Source organism: Leptodactylus fuscus, chromosome 4 (genome assembly GCF_031893055.1).
Source record: "Leptodactylus fuscus isolate aLepFus1 chromosome 4, aLepFus1.hap2, whole genome shotgun sequence".
Lineage (NCBI taxonomy): Eukaryota > Metazoa > Chordata > Amphibia > Anura > Leptodactylidae > Leptodactylus > Leptodactylus fuscus.
Genome location: NC_134268.1, coordinates 141,472,286 through 141,491,050, shown reverse-complemented (window position 1 = coordinate 141,491,050; position 18,765 = coordinate 141,472,286). Strand labels below are relative to the sequence as shown.

General features: G+C 41.9%; 1 protein-coding gene across 1 annotated transcript in view; it reads left to right on the top strand.

The window, feature by feature from the left end:
- Window positions 1-3,613: 3,613 nt before the first annotated feature.
- The window catches only part of LOC142201165 (speedy protein 1-A-like), a 33,538-nt gene continuing 18,386 nt past the window's right edge, over window positions 3,614-18,765 (top strand). Inside the window, exons 1-4 of the mRNA XM_075271992.1 lie at window positions 3,614-3,727; window positions 4,417-4,499; window positions 4,740-4,908; window positions 4,993-5,236. Coding sequence (XP_075128093.1) covers window positions 3,614-3,727; window positions 4,417-4,499; window positions 4,740-4,908; window positions 4,993-5,236 — 610 coding nt within the window. The remainder of the gene's footprint in view (window positions 3,728-4,416; window positions 4,500-4,739; window positions 4,909-4,992; window positions 5,237-18,765) is intronic.

Sequence of the window (18,765 nt, the reverse complement as noted above, 5' to 3'; positions counted from 1 at the left end):
GAGAGGCGGAGACATTGAGACATTGCCCTGCATGAAGCCAGCAGCGACAGGAGCGATGCTGGTATTCCCGGCGGGGGGACGGAGGAGCGGAATAGCAGCATCGCTCCTCCCGCTGCTGGCTTCATGCATAGCAGGGCAGCGATGTCTCAGGCCCCGGCACCTGTGCCGGCGTCTATCCCTCCCCGGCATCCGCCTCTCTAGTACAGTGAATGCCGGGCGGCCACATTCAGACTATAAGACGCACCCTTCTTTTCCCCCCAAATTTGGGGGGGGGAAAGTGCGTCTTATAGTCCGAAAAATACGGTATATAGATATGGAGAAACATGGAGGATCATTCCAGTCGTTCTTGACATAATAACTGTTACAGACATTGTATGTAATTAGGAAGTCTCTTCTATTAGACACACTGTTACTCCCTATCCAGTACATGGTGCTGAGCCGAGATAACAGAAAAACCATTAGCTGACATTGTATATAAAAATGCAGATCCTTTTTGTTAACATTTCATGTCTGTTACTAATAAAAGCTTATATTGTTTATGAGACATCTTTAAAGGGAGTCTGTCATCTGAATAATCAATGTTAAGCTACCACAGTGCCTTATAGGTCACTTCCCCCTCACCAAGCTACTACCTCCATATTGGTGAACTGATTCTACGTTACTGGGGAAAAAAGTTTTCAGCAATCTGCTAATGTGCTACAAGGTTCAGAGCCCGGCATTACCAGTTTAGAATCTCAGCCAAAAACCCTGCCTAGCGCTGCCCTCCTAATCTCCATTGACCCATTGACAAATTTCCCTTTGTTCATGTTTGTACCCAGAACACTGTCATGTGATACGCGCGTATCACATTGAAAGCAATAGGTAAAAAAGTCTCACATTGATTTCAATGGGGAGCACACATATGCCGCCACCCATTCAAGTCAATGGGATCTGTTTTTTACGCCACTCACTCAGAACAAGTTTTACGTTCAGAATGAGCAAGCGTTTACTCTGTGTGCAGGCTCCTTTACTTAGAAAACCTGTTCCAATTCACACAAACCTATATATCACAGGGCATAGCTTTTCTCCTGCTCTTACATAGGACAGCACATCTGAGCGGTGTTGTGGTGTTAGATTTTCCAAAATTTATGCTTAAACTTCTCTGTAAGGTCTTGTTAAGACATATTACCAAGTATTTGTGTACAATTTTCTTTCTCTTCATATTTCCCTGGAGGAAGAGAAGATGCGGAAGAGGAAGAGAGAACTTATTGCCCAGTATGAAGAGGAGTCGTAAGTGCAATAGTGTTTATCACTCTATTACAAAGATCTGTCAATGGTGGCCTGTCCTTAGATATTCATCAATATCAGATCAGTAAGAGTCCGCCAACTGACACCACCACCTATCATCTAATTTCCACACACAGCCAGTAGAAGATGGCTTCATCCACTATGTAGTGGCCTTGTAGTTCTATGGCAGCTCAGCTCCCATTCAATTATAGCACAGACACTACACAGTTTAAGGAGCCATCTAAGGAGCCAACTCTCTACCCATATCATCTGATCTATGTAGGAAGGGGGGCGGTCAGATGTTGGAGCTACTGAAGTAATATTAATGACCTAACCTAAGGATAGCACATCAATATCTAATCTTAGACAGACACTTTAATACAAGATTTACCCATGAGGAGACCAGGGTGAATGTTGCCCTTTGTTATTAAGTGTCTGCACCTTACACATACTATACTACAAAAACCAGACTTATGTACAGGTTCACCTATTTAGTCACTTGGGGTTTTTAGGGTTCTAAACTACAGAACCATATGCACTCCTTGTACCTATGAATGGGCCCTTTATACAATGGAAGATTATTCTCCTAGATGAATGCAGTGTATTTAAGAGAAAGAAATCTTCTTAATATTGCATCTGATGACACATGGCTCTATATACAATCTCTCAGATATCATAAGAATGGATAGTAGAAACCTCTATATGGCACAATATTAATTCATAGGCACATTGTGGCCCACTATGGTCCCATACAAGTCCTTTTTTACCATATTTTGGAACCTGGATAAACTATAATGGGTCGTGAACGTGAGGCTTAATATAGTTTCTTCTCTCACAGTTCACGGACGGACCCCGAGGAGGAATCCAAGAAGATGAAGATGGATGACAGCTTGCAGAGAGAACAGACTGCTTTCTTCAAACTCCTGGGTAAGATACTCCTTCCAGCCCCTACAACCTGACGGAAAGTATCTTATTTTTACACAAAAGTATGCATAATGGGTCAAAAGAGACTGCTGGATAGTGGCACGGCCACAGGCTGGTATTATTACGCTGGGGAGGGCTGAAACCTGTGGCCCTTCCCACCCGGGTAATGTCAGACTTCTGCTACTTGTTATATCTGGCAGTTTTTTATACCCAGTCAGATATAACAAGTAGCAGGGTGGGAAGGGCCACAGTTTATTACCCTTCGCATACCAGGCCACGGCTTCTCCAATGCCTGCCCTTTTCTTAAGATACACCCCTGATAGCGTTGTGTATCAGTGTAATAACTGAGGGTTTAGTGCCAGCCTTTTCACAGGCTAACACTAAGGGTGGGTTCACACAACCATTGCCAATGTTTATTGCTGGTAGAAAATATAAAAAAACAAAAAAACTAGATAGTCTTCAGTAGTTGATACCTTTTTAATGGCTAACTAATAATGATGACAGATTACAACTCTAGGCCTAGAGTTCCGAAACGTTGTAATCTGTCATCATTATTAGTTAGCCATTAAAAAGGTATCAACTACTGAAGACTATCTAGTTTTTTGTTTTTTTATATTTCCTACCCACTGGCTAACACTGTACGAGAACAAACATTTTCCTATTGCTGGTAGAGTAAGGGATGCAGACAGAGCCCCTTAGTCTGTGTCTCTTCCCATTGACACTCATATAAACAAAATGGTGGATACTGTTTGATGGTTGTTTACTTTTGTAACCGAAGGGAAACTCCTGCATACATGACTTTTTCTTCTGTCATGTTTTTTACGTTGAGGGAATACAGACAGACACCAGACATAGAGGGCTCCACTTGCATCTGTCATTTAACGTCTATAGCCTTATACTGTCAGGGGGGCGGAGCATACGTCACTACCTATTTAGCTCACTTTCGGCTTTCTTGCAGTATGTAATACCGCACATCTCTGAGAACATGAAAGGTCCTCTATAATAAATTTCCCCACTGTCCTTCAGCTAAGTTACTGTTCGCTCTACAGAACTGCTGTGGAGTTTATTATGTTTATTTATTAAGATTATTACCATGTTTCCCTGAAAATAGGACCCCCCCCCCCCCCCCCCGAAAGTAAGGCATGGATTTTTTTTGTTGAATTGCCTAATATAAGGTACCTCCCGAAAATAAGGCATACTCAGAAATCATTGCAGCCGGCCGAACACTGTTCAGTGTGCACAGGTATGCACAGGCTGCCTCTGCTGTTGTATCCATTGTTCTGGCTGCTGTAGGATGAGCTAGGAGTTACCTGTTGTGCATATGCTGCGGGGAGTTCACTCTCCCAGCTCATCCAAGAGGCAGAGGCAGCAGCTGGCTTTCCTGTGCACAAGGACCACAGTGCACAGTATCCAGCCAGCTGCAATGCCCATGAGGGAGGCTCTCTGTCGCAACCGCTGGAAGCCTCGCTTAGCCCTGCCCACCATTTCCGCTGCCGGGACGAATAGCAGCACCAGCGCTGCTACAAAGATGGGGAAGGTAAGTACGATACCTCCGCCGCCCCTCCCCTAAACTACCTACAACCAGCAGTCATGCCGGCACTCTGCTAAGGAAGTGCCGGCATGACCGGCAGTCGCACCATAATATGACGTTCCCTCGAAAATAAGACAGGTCCTATATTTAGGATGAGAATTTAATATAAGACACTGTCTTATTTTCCGGGAAACACAGTATTATTACAATGTGTTATATTATGGAGATTTAGTATAGTTATATACAGAATATAGTATAGTATATAGAATACATTGTATCAGTAAAAGTATACACAATGATAAAGCAGTTTGTTACTTTGCTGTAGATATAAAGGTGTTCTCAACATATCAGAAGGTATTGATAAAATACATTAACCGATTATCTTATTTTTGTTACTTTGATAGACGACGAGGACATCAAGTTATTTCTACACAGGGACAGATGTCTGAAGATCTCGGACAAGGTATTATTATATAGAGGGAAAGAATAGAAAATATTCCTGAGCTCTGCAAACTATGACCTGATATCAGTAGTAGATGCTATACAAAGAAATATAACCCTAATCTATGCGGCAGTCAGGTTGTAACTAGATATCAGTATACACAAGAATATACTGATCTCATATATCTGTACTGCATACTATTATGTATTAGGAAATCTATGACAAACTTCTAACTCTCCTTTTATCCCATTAGTATCTCCTGGCGATGGTCCTGATCTACTTCAGAAGAGCCAAACTGCGTGTAGAGGAATATCGCCAGTATTTCTTTCCTTCTCTGTAAGTTTCTATTATTATTAGCCCAATCTGTACCTATGGTATGTGTTTCAGAGAAGACAGTCGTCAAATTCCCTTTATGGGCTTATAACAGCCATTAATTGCACAACCATAGATACAGTCAGCTACAACACTCTGCTATTAACATGTCATTTATACACTACAAGACAACAGCTCTCCTCATTATCTTTTTTTTTTTACACGTTCTATAATTTCTTTGCCCTACTTTTTATTTTTTTCCAGGTTTTTAGCCAACCAGTTTGAAGAGGATCTGGAATTTCAACGGGAGATCTACGCCTGGACCCCTGGATGGACATTGAAGATGAAGAGGAACCAGCTGCTTCACCTTCGTAACCAAATGCTCATCAAGATGGACTTCAGAGCTTGGGTAGAAAAGGAAACCTGCGATCTGGTGTGTAGCATAAAACAGAAAGATATAAACTTTGAACTAAAGCTTGTGATGATTCTAATAATTCTAGATTATGTTAAATTCTAGATCATGGCACAAGACCCCGACCACTGGGCATGGAAGAGACAGAGAGAAGACCATCACAGCCTGGCTATACGCTGGTTCAGGAGGGATTTTAGAGAATTCAGCATAAGAGGCCCATGGACCACCCTTCCAACCTGCTCTCTTTGTAACCCCATTGTAGATTCGAGCAAGGAAGAAGAGGCAGAAAACACTCATCATCAGACAGACGCAGAGGAGGAACCCGGAACATCAGCTATAATCATCTCTGGTAAGTGTATCCATTGTGTGGAAGAGAACTTCAAGTCAGGGGCCATTCACATGACGTTTCTGCTGTCCATTCAGCAGATCTGTTCAATGGATCTATTTTTTTTTATAGTAAATATAGATACAAATATGAATAATTAAAAAGCAGATCAGTTTGGTGAACAGAGCCATGAACACAGGTGGGCGAACCTCACTAGATTTGTTTCCACAAATATTTGTGAGGTTCGCCCCTCCCCCCTTCTTTTCCAAAAGTGCTATTATTATATCTGGGGTCATCTCAAACCCCAGAATATAATAAGTGCAGCCCCAAGGGGGTGAATAAAAATAACAAACAGTTCCTTTGCATCTTCTTCTGGCCAAGGAGGTCAGGGGTTGGAGCCACTTCTATGGGACTGTTATGGCATATTGTAGAACCTGAAATACCTTTTCAATAAGAAGTTGATGTAGAAGATCTTGGTAACTTTGCTCTGCTTCTATTCTATAATAAATGTGTTACTAAAGTTTTCCTCCTATCATTTCCACTTAAATGTACAGCAACCAGACCAAGAAGAAGAAGAAGAAGAACTAAGAAGACACGATGGACACGTCCAAAGAGAAGAACAGCACAGGATGGATGAAGACCTAAAGCAAGGAGAGAAGTATCCTCCATGGTCACACACACGCACTCGTTACATCACTATACACAGTCACTGCACATACACACAATCATCACACACATGCATACACACATACACATATACACTGATACATGCTCTAGCGGTCGCCTTCCTTAGTATGCCCTGAGGAGGGGCAATACAGTGGCCATGGTTTCCCTGCAGGTTTCCTCCACTGGGGGTTTTTCCTGCCCTGAGTGTTGCTGTACGCTCTTCGTGAGTGATGGGAGGTAACCAGCACATATAAAAATAGATAGAATAAAATACATAGAATAAACTTCACATTAACTTTCTTTATCGCCTCTGTGTTATTTCTTCTATTTTTGTGTGTGAATAATTATTTTATTTACAATTATAATGAATAGAGATGAGCGAACGGCGCTCGATCAAATTGATATTCGATCGAATATTAGGCCGTTCGAGGTGTTCGATTCCAATCGTACACCATGTGGCAAACTCACTAAAAATTTGATTCCCCTCCCACCTTCCCTGGCGCGTTCTTTGCACCAATAACAGCGCAGGGGAGGTGGGACAGGAACTACAACAATGTAGGCAGTAAAAAAAAATCGGAAAAAGGAATTGGCGGCCGGAAACAGATAACCTCCAATTTAGATGAATGGTGGAATTACCATTCGACTAATTTGGGACTGTGAACTATATGAATGTGAGACAGGGACAGATCTACAGGCAGGGTTATCTAGGATTACCTTTCTTTAGGGGGGAATGTTACTCACCCAGCTCTTTGGGGCTCTATCTTGTTGGGATCCCTGTCAGCTTGCGATATGCGCAAGCTGACTTTTTCCCATAGGAATGCATTGGCCAGTGTTGCTTGGCCGAACGCCCGTACACTGGCCAATCAACGCTGGTCAATGCCTTTCTATAGTGAGATATAGCAGAGCCCGTGTGGTTAGCCCGGCTACTCCAGACACCGGAGGTGAAAGAGCTCTGCACTACACCCAACCATCCCTCCAGCTACTCCTCCTGTACTAACACGACTAGCTCAGCTTGGCTATTCCTTAGTACGAAAATATATGAATCCAGCATCCACGTTGAATAAAATAGAAAATCTTTATTTTTCAATTTAAAAAAATAAGTCCATACGACTAGAGGTGCTCCCTACCCCCGCACCCCAAGAAACAAGTGACGTCGGCTGACGCTTTTCAACACATGCGTGTCTTAGTCATAGCCTGAACGTACACTAGTACCCAACCCTCCTTAAATAGTGCAACATCACATGAACATAATAACATTGATTAAATGAACATATACATAAAACACAAAAGAGAAATTAAATAAACACATGGAGGATACCTCACGTAAAGAGCATCTAATGATTCTGATACTTGTCAATGACACCACGAACATGACAGTAATTCGACCAGGAACCCATGAAACCAGAGTGTATCAACTACTCACAATATTTAGCCTATCCAGATATATAAGTAATGGTTGTCTTTGTCGTCAATCCCAAAAATTGCAGTAAACTGACCATGACGATTACTTTACTGCAAACCTATGACAACCTAGATATGTCAATTACATGATTGTTGAGAAATTTAAAATATGAGAAAGTCAAAAAATAACACATCAAAATATGAAAAAATCAAAAGATAACGCATCATAAACGCATATGATAAACATAACATGAAAAAATATATCACATCTATCCACTCAGTGCTTCTCGGGTTACCTAAATTCCAAGGTGGATCCGTGCAATATGAAATCCCACCTCAGGCACCAAACTCTCGATTATGTGCATACGCGATATTCCTGAAATACGTACCTCCACTTTACTACTTCCTTGCCCACAATAAAGATGGCCACAATTACATCACAGGGCTAAACTGCGCAATGCGCGAAGGCCCCACATGGCAAATCTCATCCTGAGAACACCCAGCACATATACGGGAACCGAAGAGCTACAAACGAGAATCACAGAATGGAGAAGAGACTCCTGCAAAGACCCAAGAATCATCCGGCACATCCTCAAACAGACGGATCAAGTACGAAACTCTACCAGGTCAGTATGAAAAGGCTCCAGTTTGTCCCGAACGGCAAATAATCAACTCACATTATTTGTGTAATCTTAATGACAACAAAATTATCAACGGGCCATATTTAATATCATAGATATTATAGTCAGAAATTGGTCCTATACGTGATGAAGAGTGATAGATGTTGTCGACCAGAAGAGAACGGAACTCATCCCAAGTATTGAACATACAGGATAATAACAGTTAACTCCGATCTGGAAAAAAAGTTCAACCAATAATAAAAAATACAACCAATTCATAATAGATCAAAACAAAACAAAACAACTGATTGTGTTTAATAAATATAAGCCAGATAATTTCGTTTGTTAAGGCCAGTGGGTTGTCTTGTGCCCAATTTGAGGATCCATCTTGCCTCAGCTATTCTAAGGAGATGTTCCCTATCTCCACCTCATGTTGGTTTGGGAATAAATTCTATAGCTTTGAAAGAGAACGAAGACAGGACACCCCCATGTTCCTGTAGAAAATGTTGTGATATGCCAGTTGATTTGGTTGTAGTCCTACTGTTAATGCTCTGGACATGTTCTGCAATTCTGACCTTGATTGGTCTTGTGGTGCTGCCTACATAGTCTTTATCACAACTAGTGCATGTGATAACATACACGACATGACTGGTGCAACAATTCATAAAAGTCCTGATTGAAAATGACTTTCTCCTACTGGATTCATGAAAAGTTGCACTCTTATTAACGTATTTGCAAACACCACAACGACTCAATCCGCATTTGAAAAATGCTCTGAGGTGCAACCAAGTAGTATCACCTTCAGAGGATTTCTCAGTAAAGAGACTGGGAGATAATACATTGCCCAGGCTTTTGCCTCGTTTGGCAATGAAGTTGCAGCCAGATTTCATTAATTTATTTAAGATGGGATCTTGATTGAGTATAGGTAAATTCCTCGAGATGATGTTAGTAATCTCTTTGAAATTATTGTTAAACCTAGTTGAGAAATAGATATTTGATCTATCCTTCTTGCCAATCTCATCCTTTTTGCTGGTCTGTGTTAAAAGACTCTTCCTGTCTCTTTTTGACACTATGGCTGCAGCCCTATCCAATGTCCAATTGGGATAACCCCGTTCCATGAACCTAATTCTGGCCTGTTTTAAACAACTCTGGTACACTTCAGATTCTGTAAGGATCTTTTTATTCTAATAAACTCCCCAACAGGGAGAGATTTAACTGTATGCTTAGGCTATTCCTTAGTGTAATAGCCGATCTGAGCGTGTTAGTAGTACTAAGGAATAGCCAGGCTGAGTGTGTTAGTCTGCTGCATATCTGCCAGCTCTTCTACATCTCCTACACACTCAGCTGGCTATTCCTTAGTACTACTGACACGCTCGGCTATTCCTTAGTGTAATAGCCCAGCTGAGCGTGTTAGCAGTACTAAGGAATAGCCCAGCTTAGCATGTTAGTACTACAAACCCCCCAACCCTGTACTGGAGTGCAGGATCTGCAGCCTTTCTGGCTCATTAATGAGCCAAGGACTCGCACCTGGACCTGAGACCTACTCAAGACCCCCCCTGGACCACACAGAAGTTAAAAACCTGGGGGAGATATAGTGTGACTCCAGCACTGCCTGTCACCTTCTCACACCACTTATATGCTGTACTTGTGAAATACCTCATGCACCTTAAAAGGGGATGTACCACCTGTCCCAAGCATACTGAGCTGTCACCACTGTTACTGAACACATTAGTGATAAACCAAATCTACAATTATTGAAATAGATTTTAATGTTAGAAAGTTGTGCAGGGATGGAATTCCTGCAATAAATTTGGAAGGGATTCTAATAGTACGGCGCTGCTGGGAAGGGCTTCCCGCAAACCGCAGTACTATTACGGCGGATGCATGGTGCGCACACAGAAACTGTGTGCGCACCATGCGCTGCGGGTGACAGCCGTATGTTACGGCTGACATTGCTCTGTAACACCCGCGGTCGGAACCGGGTCCGATTGCGGGTGTTAACCCCTGATATACCGGCGGTCAACATGACCGCCGGCACCTCCGGGGTTTCGTTTGAAAATGGCGGCGATCGGCACCCCCCGCGCCGGTTTCGGGGGGTGCCGGTGTTCGTAGGGGACAGCCCAGGGTCTGCCCCATCACTTACCCCCTTCACTACCTGGTTAATCCTGCCTAAAAAGGAAGCTGTCAGCCTGTGCGTCTACACAGGCTGACAGCTTCCTCTACTCTGCAATACACGTGTAACACGTGTATTGCAGCGTATGTGTAGTGAAGCAGTGATCAGCCGATCACTGCTTCAATCCCCCATGGGGACAGAAAAAAAAAGTTTGAAAAAAGTAAAAATAAAAAAGTTTAAATAAGTTTAAAATAAAATAGAAATAAATAAAGACCCAAAAATCCCTTTTTCCCCATATAAAATGTTTTATTATGTAAAATAAAGAAAAATAGAAAAAAACATTACATATTTGGTATCACCGCGTCCGTAATAACCGGAACAACAAAATTAAAACATTATTTAACCCGAACGGCGAACGGCGTAAAAACCGCACAAAATAATGATTATTCACCACCTTTCCCTTACAAAATGTTCAATAAAAAGTAATCAAATGGTCAGATGAAAACCAAAATGGTACCAATAAAAAGAAGAGGTCTTCCCGCAAAAAATAAGCCCTCAACCAGCTCTGTCTAGTGAAAAATAAAAACGTTATGCCTTTCAGAAGATGGCGATGCAAAAATAATTGATTTTTTTTCCCTAAATTGAATTTCATTCTGCACAAATAGCAACGCATTAAAAAATAATATAAATGAGGTATCGCCGTAACCGTACCGACCCGCAGAATAAAGGTAACATGTTACTTATGCTGTACGCTGCACGGGAAAAAAAATGCTAAAAAGCAATGTCAGAATTGATGTTTTCTTTTACATCCCACCCAGAAAGAGTTAATAAAATGTAGTCAATAAGTTACAGGCCCCAAAATGGTGGCATTGAAAAGCTCATCTAATACCGCAAACAACAAGCCCTCATATGGCCACATTGCCAGAAAATAAAAATAAAAATCTACCTTGTACAATGTGAAGACAAAACCCCCAAAAGTCGCCAAATCATTAGGACATAAGTGGCTGCTACTAGAAGGATATGTATAAGATGTGCAGGCGTTTTCAAGGGACACCCCATATTTAGAGCTTATGAGAGATAATACACCAGCGCTGACCCCCCAGAATGCCCCTCTTCCCCGTCCATGTCATAGGAGCTAGTGGGAAAATAGAATGGGATTTGGTGTGCCCAATTTACTCCGCACAGCTTACACATTCACTTCGGGGTTACTAATGCAAACTACATCACTTGATAAATTCTTTGAGGGGAACGGTTTTCAAAATGGGGTCACTTTCTAGAGGTTTCCACTGTTTTGACACCTCAAGGGCTTTGTAAATGCGACATGGTTCCTGAAACTGATAACAGCCAGATCTGCCCTCTAAAAGCTCCTTGGCGCGCCTTCCCTTTTGCGTCTCGCTGTGCGTCTATATATTAGTTTACACCCACAAGTGGGGTACTGTGGTAGTCGGGAGAACTTGCCTAACAAATTGTGGGATGCGTTTTCTCCTTTAACCCCTTGTGAATGTGCAAATTCTAGGGCTAAATGAAAATATTAGTAAAATAAAATCAAATTTGAAAATTTCACCTCCATTTTGTATTAATTCCTGTTAAGCACTTATAGGGTTAAATTACTAGGTATATGTTGTTTTGGCTTATTTAAGGGGTGCAGTTTTGAAAATGGGGTGACTTATGGGGGTTTCTAATACAGGGGTCTTTCAAAACGCCTTCATAACTGGATTAGTCCCTTAAAAAATGGGTTTTGGAAATTTCTTGAAAATTTTGAATATTGTTGTTTCACTTGTAAACCTTATAATGTCCGTAAAAATTAAAAGGGCGCCTAAAGTTTGATGCTGACATAAAGCAGAGATCCGGGACATGAGATTTATGATATAATTTTGGCGGTCTGACTATCTGTATGTAATGTACATCATTTCAAACTTTATAAAATGCATATTTTTAAAAATTTCCACCAAATTTCCTATTTTTTCAGAATTAAACACAAAACATATCAACCAAAATTTACCACTAACATGAAGTATAATGTGTTATGAAAAAACAATCTCAAAATCACTTTGGTAAGTTAAAGCGTTCCAAAGTTATTGCCACATAAAGTGACACATGTCGGTTTTGAAAAATTGAGCTTGGTCAGGAAGTCAAAAAGTGCCATCGGCGGGAAGGGGCTAAAGGCTGTGTTATCAAAAAAAAAAAAAAAAAAAAAAAAAAAAGGTCCTTTTACACTAAAATCAGAATCGCTCTTCTCAGTTTTCCTGAAGCCTATGACAGCACACCATTAATTTAACTCCCAGTAGGAGAAGGGTTTTTCTTTCAGTTATTGTAGTTATTGTTGTTAGGTGAGGTTCTTCTAGAATAGATAGATGAGGACATCATTTTCCTCATTGGGCCTTTTTTTTCTTTTAGTGTGCATCTCAAAGCTTGTGAAGGCTCCCCAGCCTGTCATTCAGTACTTTCTATTGCAGCCTACATTAGAACTGCTGTATTTTTTTTTTCAATGCATTAGTGATCAGACCCCTTGGGGTTCAAGACACCTGGGGGGGTCTAATGAATGAAAAAAAAAATTCAAATCACCCCCTTTCCCTAGAACACATAAAAGTACTTAAATACTGTGAAACACATTAGGTATCCCTGAGTCTAAAAACAGCCGCTGTACAAATCTATAAAAATATTTTTCCTGTATGGTAAATGCTGTAGTGGGAAAAAAAAAGTCAAAAGTGCCAAACTGCCGGGGTTTTTTTTCCACTGTTTTGCCTCTGCTAAAAATTTCAATAAAAGTGATCAAAGCAATAGCAATTCGCCAAAAGGGTATAACTAAAAAATACACTTGGTCCCGCAAAAAAAGATGCCTTAAACATCCCTGTACATCAGGGGCGGGCAATTAATTTTCCCATGGGGCCGCATAAGAAATTGAAACTATGCTAGAGGGCCGTGCCACGGCAAATTTAGCTCCACCCACTTCTACGTTGACTCCGCCCATTCCCAATCATCTTTCCATGTGCCCCCACAAAGTATAATCCTCCTACAGTCACCTGTACATTATATGCCCCCACATTATAATGTTCCCTTCCAACTGCCCCACAGTATTAAGTCCCTCTCCTGGTGCCGCAGTATAAACTGGTGGAAACTAGAGGGGACACGAAACTGGAGCAACTGGAGGGGGACATTAAACAGTGGGGGTAGTTGGAGGGGGGCAATAAATTGACAGCTGGAGCGGGACATGAAACTGGGGGAAACTAGAGGGGGACATTAAAATCGGGAAGCTGGAAGCAGACATTAAACCGTAGGGGTAGCTGGAGGGTGACATTAAACTGGGGGCAACTAGAGGCAGACAGGTCCCCCTACAGCTTCCTCCACGGTTTAATGCCCCCTCCAGTTGTCCCCAGTTTAATGTCCCCCCAATTTAAGTGCCCTCTTCATCTACTCCCAGTTTCATGTCCCCCTCCTTTTCTCCCTCAGTTTCATATCCCCCTTTTTTTCCCCATTTCATGACCACCCTCCATATCACCCCCAGTTTCATGTTCCCCCCTCCATCTGCCATCTCTGCCCTAGTATAACATTCCCCTTCTATCTCTGCCCCTAGGTTACTGACACACACACACACAGACACATATAGACAGACACATATACAGTAGACAGACAGACACATATAGACACACACAGACACACACATACAGACAGACATATATAGACACACATACACACACACACATATGGACACATACAGACAGACACATATAGACACACAGACCGACACATATAGACACACACATACAGACAGACATACACACACATATAGACACACATACAGACACACACACACACTCTCTCCCCCCTGCATTTCACCTTACATCTCTCAGTACCTTATGACACACTCCACATGTCTCCATCTTCTGCCGGCACTAAGACACGCCCCTAGACACGCCTACCTAGTCAAGCTGAGCGGGACGGTCTGAATCAGTCAGAGGGCCGGATATGGCCCGGGGACCAGGCTTTGCCCAGGTCTGTTGTACATGGAAGTATCAAAAAAAAAAGTTACTGGTGTCAGAATATGACAACTTTAAAGGGGCTCTATCAAATCAAAATCAAATCAAATCAAAAAGCTTTATTGGCACGTCCGAATAGATATTTGGCATTGCCAAAGCTAGTAGAGTGGGGGGGGGGGGGAGTTGGACTCGGGTGGGTGGTGGGGGTGGTGTGGGTGGTTTGGGGTATAACAGTCCATGGAGTCTCATCTTCCTCTTCGTTGGTGACCGTTATATGGGGAGGTGGGGTGGGGCGGGGCGGTTGGTTTGGGGTATAACAGTCCGTGGAGTCTCATCTTCCTCTTCATTGGTGACTTCTATATGGGGAGGTGGGGTGGGGTGGGGCGGGTGTTTTGGGATAAATATAACAGTCCGTGGAGTCTCATCTTCCTCTTATTTGGTGACAGCTGGACACGTATTGGGCAGCGATCTCCACAGTGGCCTCTTCTTCTCCCAGTAGGATGTAGAGTTTCCTCTTCTCATCTGCAGATATGAAGTCTGGGATGTGGGCAGAGAGTCTTTGGTAGTAGACGGCCCTCACAGCTGAGTATTTGGTGCAGTGTAGCAGGAAGTGGGTCTCGTCTTCTAGGACCCCCTGGTCACAGTGCTGGCACAGTCTCTTCTCCCGTGGCTTGTACGTCTGCCTGTATCGCCCCGTCTCTATCTCTAGGTTGTGGGCGCTCAGTCTGTACCGGCTCAGGGTCTGTCTGTGCTTGGGGTGGCGTATTCTCTCCAGGTAGGTGGCCATGGTGTAGTCCCTTTGTAGGGATTGGTACACGGTGAGTTTCTTGGAGTTATTTATTTCATTTCTCCATTCTTCAATGTACCGCTCTCTGTTTGCCTCTGTGGTCGCCTTTATTTCGGCCTTGGTTATCATCTGTTGGTGTTTTTGGTTTGGTGGTTGGCTGTTGTTTGGTTGGTGAGTGTCTGGTTTGCTCAGGTGGCTTAGCCATGCTTGGTGGTGGTAGGAGTCAGGCTTGCTCCCATGGATGTGTGCCTGGAAAGCTAGCGCCCTCTTCTGTATGGTGAGCCATAGGGGGAGTCTGCCTAGCTCTGCAGGCCATGCAGGCCATGTTGGTGGTGTTGCGATGGACATGGAGCAGGTATTTGCAGAACTCCAAGTGGAAGTTCTCTGTTGGGCTGGAATCCCACTTTGTCTGGTCTGGGTAGGTGGCTGGGCCCCAAAGCTCGCTGCCATAGAGAAGGATCGGGGAGATGACTGCGTCAAATATCTTCAGCCAGACCCTCACCAGTGGTTTGAGGTGGTACAGTTGTCTTCTGATGGTGTAGAAGGTTCTGCAGGCTTTTGCTTTCAGGGTTTCTATTGCTGCTTTGAAGCTTCCTGATTGGCTGAGCTCCAGCCCCAGGTAGGTGTAGCTGTTGGTTTTCTCCAGTGTGGAGCCGTTCAGTGTGAATTGTGGGGTGGTGGAGGCTTTATTGTGGCCCTTCTTCTGGAATACCATGACTTTGGTCTTCTTCTGGTTGATGGGTAGGGCCCATGTGGTGCTGAATTTTTCCAGCACTGACAGGCTTTCTTGGAGGTCTTTCTCGGTGGGGGCCAGGAGTAGGAGGTCATCAGCGTATAGCAGGAACTTCACCTCTCGATTGTTCAGGGTGAGGCCTGGGATTGGTGAGGTCTCCAGGGCTGTAGCCAGTTCATTGATATAGATGTTGAAGAGCGTTGGGCTCAGGCTACAGCCTTGTCTGACCCCTCGGGCCTGTTGGAAGTATGCTGTCCTTTTCCCATTCACCTTCACACTGCACTGGTTTCCGGTGTAGGAGCTCTTGATGACGTCATACGTTCTTCCTCCTATTCCACTCTCTAAGAGTTTCAGGAGTAGGCCTGGGTGCCATACTGAATCAAACGCCTTCTTAAAGTCCACGAAGCAGGCGAATATCTTGCCTCTTCTGGTGTTGTGGACGTGCTTCTTGATGAGGCTGTGCAGGGTGTAGATATGGTCTGTGGTGCGGTGGTTTGGCATGAACCCTGCTTGGCTCTTGCTGAGGACCCCGTGTTGTGTGAGAAAGGTGAGGATTCTGTTATTGATGATGCTGTTGAACAGTTTCCCCAGCATGCTTCTGACGCAGATCCCTCTGTATTTGTTGGGGTCATATTGGTCCCCATTCTTGTAGATGGGGGTTATGAGCCCTTTGTTCCAGTCTTCGGGGAAGTGTCCAGCATTGAGCACGAGGGTGAATAGCTTTGCCAGTGCCGCGTGTATTGCTGGAGAGCTGTATTTGATCATCTCTGGTAGGATGCCGTCAGGGCCACTGGCCTTTTTGCCTTTCAGCAGGACAATTCTTTCCTGTATATCTTTTATGGTGATTGGTGTTAAATATCTTGTATTTGCCGGTGAGACTTGTGTCCACTGTTAAATATCCGGACCTGGCCTTGTCCACGATAGGAAGAAGTCAGCTTGTTATAAATCAGTGTAGAGGTTTATTAATATCTTGAAGGAAAACACAGGAACAGGGAAAATGTCCAAATAACACAAATATCAGTCAATTGTCAATAGCTTACATCTTCAGAGAAGTTAAATCATCTGGATATCTTGTAGTTACAGCTTGTTCATGCTTGTCATCTGGTTGGTGGACTTGGGCTGGTTACGACGTTCATGGATGTCCATCTGCCTGGACCACCCACCCTGGTGTTCCCAAAGACAGACCTCCTGGTCTTCCCCTGGTCTTCCCAAAGACAGACCCAGACATGTGTATTTCTTACTCATTTATATTCATGAGAGTGGGTGTTACCTTCCATCTTGTAGCTATGTAAGGAGATTTCTAAAATAGTGTACTCTAACCGCACCCATGTTCCAAGAATATAAGACTATGATGTCAGTAGAGTGTTAACCCCATGTCTGCTAGAGAATATTGTAAATATATAATATTTAACATTTCCCCCTTTTGAGAGTGAAATATCTGTTTGAACTCTCAAGATATACCATACAACAATATTCATACAATTAGATTATATCTTCTTTCTTCTTTGCTGAATACTGGAACTTAATTTTCATTAATTGTCCATATAACAATAATTTCATCAATTTGCAATAAATTTTGTCATTAATAAATATTATGGTATGTTATGGTAAACTGTGATCAAAGATGAAAACAATTTGATCCACTATCTAACCTACACCTGATGAAGGCTCTTCTTTCATCGTCTGGTCTTCTGGTCATCTCTTCTTCCATCATAATAGAAGGCTTATTACCACAAATGTAGTTCTTGACTTAAAGTCCTTTAGATTTCCTCCGTGTTGTGCAGATATTATAACATTGTCCATTAAAGTTCATATTATCAACAAAGTCCATATGTTATGTTTCACTTTACCAAAACATAGACTGTAGTGGAGTTTTTCCTTCTGTAATTCCCTTGACCACCTGTCACTGTAGAACAACAATGTGACACTTCTGGAGCAATACTGCAAAAGCAAGGCAAGTGTGAATTCTGACATCATCCCTGCTGCTTGTCAGTAAGGTTCAGTCCTGGAATCTCAGTCTCATGGATACACAATATCTGTGTTCGGGTTTTATCATTCACAACCCTTTTGCTCACCAAACAACTTGAAGTCTTGAAATAGAAAGGATTCCACCAAACATTGATGAGGACGTCTTTATATCTGTCCAATCATCAGCTGATCAAAGGTTCCAAACTCCAGTAATAATTTTCAAACACAGTCCTTGGCATAAGCTTAAGCATATAGCATCATACCTTCAGATTTTGTCTTTTCCCGCACATCTTCTTCTTGTAACTGTTAAAGTCTTTTTATTAACATTTGATATCAAACTTTATCATAATCTTGGACTTGATTGAAGATAAGTTTTCCTTCCCTAATAACCAAGCCAAATTAGGCAATTTACTAAACTATAATATCACAGTGTACCATACCATTCATTTATATATCATACTTCTCTTTATATTGTATCAATATTTATATTTGACTTGTAAAATATTGATATTCAATACATTTATCAAACTATCAGATAATCAGATAATAGTACTTTGGATACAATTATCTATGTAAACATCATATATCAACATATATCTTTATATCTATATGCATGAATATATATGTGTACTTTACTTGTGATGACAAATTGCAACATGACTTTGACATATAATGTGATTATTAATTACCATTCTATAGACAATCACTATATTTATTCTTTAGTTAGAACTTTTCACCAATTATACTAAACATATGTTCCTATATGAATGTGTTATCATACTTAATCATACATTTTCCTAAAGTTTAGTCACTTTATTTACCTTTTTTAATAAGAAATAATTTTATTTTGAACATTACTTTATTAAATATCATTGTGTTCTTTATCTGAGACACAATATTAACCCTTTATTCATAAAAACTTATGTGACTAAAGTTTCCTCTTAACACCTCGTCTCTTCACAGACTCCTGTGTCCTTTTTTAACCTTTCAGATACCTCCAATACCAAGAATAGAGACAACACTTGTGCCAACACACTCTTGTCTCTGTCTTAAACTTAACTGTATATATTCTTGTGTACTGGCTGTATGTGAACACCATACATATGAAATAAGTATACAAAACATAAACATTTCAAAATATGTCACATCCTATAATCAGAAGTTTGAAGAATAAACCAGAGACTATCTCTCTTGATATCCCATATCCTTTGATGATATTATACTTCTCCTTTCATGAAGATGATTAGCTTATCTCATTTGCATATAAGACACTTATGTTTTCCCAATG